At 39.1% G+C, this 6,321-nt stretch overlaps 1 protein-coding gene across 2 annotated transcripts in view; it reads right to left on the minus strand.

Annotated features, from left to right (window-relative positions):
• Positions 1-2,594: 2,594 nt before the first annotated feature.
• The window catches only part of TMLHE (trimethyllysine hydroxylase, epsilon), a 65,897-nt gene continuing 62,170 nt past the window's right edge, over positions 2,595-6,321 (minus strand). For both annotated transcript variants that reach the window (XM_082680630.1, XM_082680629.1), the window contains 2 exons: positions 3,645-3,783; positions 2,595-2,904 (listed from right to left, as the gene is read on the minus strand). In XM_082680630.1, coding sequence (XP_082536756.1) covers positions 2,773-2,904; positions 3,645-3,783 — 271 coding nt within the window. In that variant the 3' untranslated portion in view covers positions 2,595-2,772. The remainder of the gene's footprint in view (positions 2,905-3,644; positions 3,784-6,321) is intronic.

The raw sequence follows: 6,321 nt of genomic DNA on the forward strand, positions 1-6,321 counted from the left end.
CACAGCCCTTAGATGCTACTTAGTCCAAGGCCTTCATTTTAAACTGAAGAAGAGAAAACTGAAGAGCAAAATGCAGCTAGCAGCAAGAAGGAAGGACCAACAGTCAGGATCTGTGTGGGACTTTCCCAGTTTTAAAACTATAAGCTCTGCAGCCCAGGAAACCCCTCTCAGTTTGCGCACACTTGAATGCTTGGTCTCTCTAGATGAAGGTGAACAAAATTCAGCACCAGTTAACTGCCAAACACAAAAAGACATACAGAGAATGTGATATTTTCTGGTGAGTTTGTTTGAAAAGAATTCATTAATTTATTTTCATTACAACAAATCCATATTATGAAATGATTATGTTAGGTGCTATAACACCATATTAGGTGCTGTGCTCTTGACTCTCTACTGATCCCATCCCACTATAGCAAAAGGTAAAAGTGACCCTACAGTGAGCTTGGTTGACACACACCCATGCTTACATTTTCAGGGACACCAGAAAGAGATGTGAAAAAGAAATCTCTCACATAGAAAGTTGTCAGTGACCATCATCAACACTCAAATAATTCCTTTTCCTCTTTCTTCCTCTGAGGAGAGTACACTGTAGAAAAGTATTGATTGAAAATTTAGGAACATGAGGATGAAATAATTAATGAATCAAGGTCCCAGAGAAGAGACAAGGTAAAGGGAGTCCTTCAGTAAGGGATAACATTGATCTGTGTCCTTATCTCTCCAGGGCCATGAATATGTTCTTTCTTTGTCATAAAGCAATGCTGACCTCAGTTATAGTGTAATTTTCAAGGCTAATTTAGGTAAAACTTCTAGAAAGGTAAATATCCTGATGAAGACTAATGAATGGTAACATATTTTAAGCGTACATAATAGTACAGAGAAAAGACGGTATGTTAAAATGTTGTTACTTTTTGTTGTTACTTTTCTATTCTAATCGCTAAAGGGTATACTCTTTAAGACGTGAACTTAATTATCAATCCTTTGACCTAAGAGGAAAACACACTTCATGGAAGACCCCTAAAGATTCCTATATAGTACAATTAAAATGCAGAAATATTTGAGAACATATTTTGGAGCACTGGATGGGTCAATAAAATAATGTATAAACTATTAAATGTGAAGTAGGAACTTCCCGAAAACATCAGATTACGCTCTATTCTCTGTCAGAATACTGACTTTTCTTTGATTTGTGACTCCTAGCCTCACTAATAATGCTTTTTTCCTCTCGTGCACATCCTAGCCTGGACTGTCTTTCATCATTTTATAGCAGTCAACGTGGTTATTGTACAGCTTCGCTTTCAACGAAAGCCAAGGGAAAATAAACCTCACACCTATCTCTCTGTCTCTCTCTATCTCTGTCTCCCTTTCCCTTTCTCTCTCTCCACATATAAAGGAAAGCCATTAAAAAAATCAAAGAAACAAGGTATTATACTTAACCCAGTCAAATCTTGGCAATTAACATGTATAATATTTTAAGATAGGGGGAAAAAAAGGAAAAAAACGATTAACAGAAATGGAGGAAAACAGATTGTATCCTAAATTCCATCAAAAGCCAAAATGCAAGTTTGGATAGTAATCTCCAGTTCTTTGGAGGCACGTCATCGATTGTGATGAATTCCCTGAACAATCTTAGAGACTAACCCTCTGTACCCTCTGTTGTGTTTTGTGTGTATGCACACACGCATGTGCATGTGTGTGTGAATTACTATATGGAACCTCAGAAACGTCCAAAAACTTTCTGCAATTATCCCTCACGGAATTACAAAACTGATGGGTTTGTTTCACAGGAGCTATTGTGACTTCTTAGTTTTACTCCTCAAGAGATGACTTAGATAGAGATAACCCTTCTCACAAGATAAAACACTCTGTATTCAGTTCCCACCTTATCACCGAGCTTGTAACATGAAGCAATTCCTACAATATCTGTAGCTCTAGGAGACCACAGAGAAAAATTCAGGGTTCCAGTTAAACTCTTTAATCCATAGGCCTATGTAAAGGACTGTCCCAAGGTATCCTCTAGCACACTGGTTCTCAAAGTGTGGTCTAAAGACACCTTTAGAGCAGTCCATGAGATCCATTTAGTGGGTCTGTGTATTAAAAACAATTTTTAATAACAACATTAAGATGATATTGCCTTTTTCACTCGAATTATCTGATGAATGTACAGAAGACTTTTCCAGAAGCTACATGACATGCGATGATGTCATCTCTCTGACAGCTGATGGATGTGTGCCTTTTTGTCCGTAAATTTTAAACATTTCTAAGTTTTAATATCTAATACAATTAGTAGCAATAGATACGACCCACATCCAAGCACTCTTTGGGGCCCTCAATAACTTTTAAGAGTGATTAGGTGTCTTAAGACCAAAAATGTTGCAAATCTCTGCCCTATTAAGGCTTTGTTATTTCTAGAATGCATTTCTTTTTAACAGATCCTGTTGAAACAAATTTTTACCTAGTGACTATTATTGTTTCTCTATCAATGTGGTGATTATATTTCTGAGGCAGATTGACCACAATTACATCAAAGGGTCCAAAAACCAAATGAGTCCATGTTATAGCTTGGGGAAGAAAGCTACCATACTAGATGGCTGACATTGGCTATCTCAGAAGCCTCTCTCCAAGGTTTTCCCTGTTAGAGAAAGGGGAGGCTTTTGTTTTGTGTGATGAGGTAAGGAGACAATTTGAAGTCGGTACTGACACAATATTATTCTGCTGATATGAATTCTGGTAGCCAGGTTGTCAGGTGTGTTCATAATACCAATGCTGTCAATTTTAAGCCTGAAGACCCAAGAGACGAGCAGTGTTTAATACATCATCCCTTGTTAAATAGCAGCCACAGAGTTGGCGGTAGCCAGTGAAGGATTCCCTGCCATGTAGGACGCGCCAGTTGTCTATAAATAGGACCTGTGAGTGGGAAAAAAAGAGAGAAAAAACACTCAGAACAAGGGCAGACCAAAGGAACCCTAAATCAGAAGAGATCATTTAAAATAAAAGCTTTAGGTTGTTCTCTGGTTACATTCAATGAGGTGTTTTTCTTTTGAGATTAAACAAACATTTGGAAACTAGGATGTACATAGCTCTGTAGTAGGCTAAATGGAAGTAACAAAGGTAACAGCAGGTTACAGGCCCTGAACTTTGAGGAGCTTTTATTTCTTGATTAATTATTCTCTTATCAAAGCAAACCAGATCATTGGTTTCTTTTTTTTTCTTTCTCTTTAATTGTTATTATATATGTTCTCAAAGAGTTAAACTATTTCATTATGTCTTATGCTAAGCTAGAGATATTCTTTATCCAGAGGAAATATCAAGAGCAAAAAAAAAAAAAAAAAAGGAATCATAAAGCCAGAAGGACCCTTAGCCCATAGGGACATGAGGATGAAATAATTAATGAATCAAGGTCCCAGGGAAGAGAGAAGGTAAAGGGAGTCCTTCAACCCCCTCATCATACAAATAGAGTCACTGAGTCAGTGGGGAGAGCCTGCTTCTAGGTCATTTAGTGAGTGAGTGGTAGGACCAGGGCCAACACCCAGGACTCTTTTCTCTTTTTCCTTTGCAACATTTTGACTCACGTATTCAATAAGTACTCATTCTTCACTGCTTCAGTATAACGAGCTTACTTGACATCTTTCGAGTTTGGCACCCACCCTGCCAGGCTTTAGTTTGACCCAAAACTCATTCTCAGGTTTCCTCAACTCTATTGTTAGAGTCCGGTGTGCTGTATACCAACGATGGACAACATCATAAGGTACGGTATTGATGACAGCCCGGTCATAGTTGTTGTACCTAAGGTGAAATTGTGAGAAAGAAAGATCTCCTCAAACACATGTTAAAGAAATCTGTTGCTTATTAAGCAATTTTACATAAGCTTTCCCTATACTTATTACTTGTCCCATGATGAGGTAACAATAATAATGTTCTCTCATGACTACAGGATTTTAGAGAAGAGCTCCACTGCCTGTTGACCATATTTTGTTTTCTTTTGGAAAATCTGAGGATAGGGGATAAAAGAAAGTTTTAGCTGGTTTCTACCATCTTAGAATATTATGTTTTATCTAAAGAACATTCCCTTGGCCAAATTTCATAGAAACACTGGGGAAAGATCTGAGCTTTCTCCTCACCAAGCTGAGGTTGGCAAGAGTTTGTACTAACAAAGCTTTCTTTTTAATAGGATGACTTACAACTTTTCAGGTGTTTTCCTTCGTGGGAGAAATCCTAGCTACAGCCTAGTAGAGAGTTTACCCAGGAATCTTCACTGATTCATTCATTCAACCCTAACATTTACATGAGTACTCGCTATGTGCTAGGTGGTGTGTCAGGCATTAAAGATATAATGGTGAACACAGCAGACATGATCCCAGACTTTGGGGATTTTACATTCTATTGAGAAAGATAGATGATGAACAAGTAACAAATACATAACTAGTTACAGATGTTATGTAGAAAAAAATAGTGTTAAATGATAAAAAAAATATTGGGAAGTCTATTTCAGAAGGATTGTTGAGAGAAGGACTTTTTTTTTTTTTAAAGAAGTGACATTTGAGCTGGTACTTGTAGGATAAGAAACCAGCAATGTGACAAGCTGAGAGAAGAGTGTTCCAGGCAGAGAACAGCAAGTACAAAGTCTTAGGGTGGAAAGTAGTTTTATGTTTGCAGACAAGTGAGAAGGCCATGTGGCTGGAGCTGAGTAACCAAGGGGAATAATGGTAAGAAGTGAAGTGGAGGAGGGTAGCCATGGGCCAGATCATGTATAGCTCTGTAGGCTATGGTAAGGGCTTTGGATTTTATTCTAAGTACTGTGGGAAGCCACTGAAAAAGGTTTCCTAAGATATTGGATTTCTCTTTTACCTAAGGCAAATTAATTTTTGTTTACTGAAGTACACTATATATACAGAAAAGTACACAGATCATAAGCTTGATGAATTTTCATGATGTGAACACATCCATTTCACTAGCACCCAGGTCAATATATAGATAATTACCTGAACCCCAGAACATTCCCTGTCCCCCTTTCCCATATTGTCTCTCCCCTCACCCAAGGATAACTACCATCATGACTTCTGTCAGCAAAGATTAGTTTTGCTTATTTATAAAACTTTATATAAATGGAATACTGCAGTATGTACTCTCTTGTGCCTGGCTTCTTTCATTTAACATTATATTTAGGAGATTTATCATCATTGTGCTATATGGCAATAGTTCATTCATCCTTCATGTTGAATAGAATTCTATTGTGGGACTATACCACCACAATTTATTCATCCATTCTGTTGATGGACATTTGAGTCATTTCTGGTTTGTAACTATTACAAATAGTGCTGGAGGTTCTGGTCCATGATGGAAATATAGGAGGCTCCTGAACTCACCTCCTCCCACGGACACAGCAAATCTACAGTTACACGGGGAACAATTCTCTATGAAGAAATCTAGAAACTAACTGAGCAACTCCTACACATTGGGTGAATGAGAATGTATAAGAAGGGCTGAGACAATCTTGTCATGGCCCTACCCCTGATTCAGTGACATATAATCATGTAGAAACTCACAACTCCCAGCTTCTCCTGAGGATTGAAGGGTTTGAACCCAACATCTAGTGTCCCAACTTTTAAGACTTCCACCTGAGGGATGGGTCCCCAAACACACAGCTTTGAAAGAAAATGGGGCTTGCAATCATGAGACCCAACAGACTATACCGAACAAAGAAACACTTCTTAATAGGTCTGTGAGGACTTATTGTGGCCATCGCCCCCAGGCCTACCACAGAGACAGACATAAACACTCATATCCCAAACTTTCCCTAAAAGAGGTCTATTTGCGTACCTTAAGAGCTGCTGCCTGAGGGTCAGGCTTCTAACTTAGCACACAGCTATGGACAGACTGTGATCCTCCCTGGAGATGGGAGAGGCCAGTGGGCACCATCTTCACATTCTTCCTCTGGCCCACTCCAGGTCACCAGTGTCTCCCTGGAATGAGCTTGTATACATGTTTGGTAACCTGGTTTTTGTGACTGCTGCACAGGGGACACCCTCCTTGATAACATGGCTCTGGCAGCCAGTGGTGGGGTTTGAGTTACAGAATCCACAGGACTGTAGCAAACAAAGAAACACTTCTTAACTGGCTATCTCTTCATGGCTTAGTGCAAAGAGGCCAAGCAGAAGCCCTCAGCTCCCAGTCTTTCCCTGAAAGAGGTCTACTTGTATACTTTAAAAACTGCTGTCTGAGGCTTCCAATCAGCCTGCATCTGTGCTGACTGAGATCCTTCCCTTTGGAACACTGACAGGTCTTGACATACCCTCGACTACTAGGAGCCACTCAAAACAAAGA

Source organism: Grampus griseus (assembly GCF_964374135.1).
Source record: "Grampus griseus genome assembly, chromosome: X".
Lineage (NCBI taxonomy): Eukaryota > Metazoa > Chordata > Mammalia > Artiodactyla > Delphinidae > Grampus > Grampus griseus.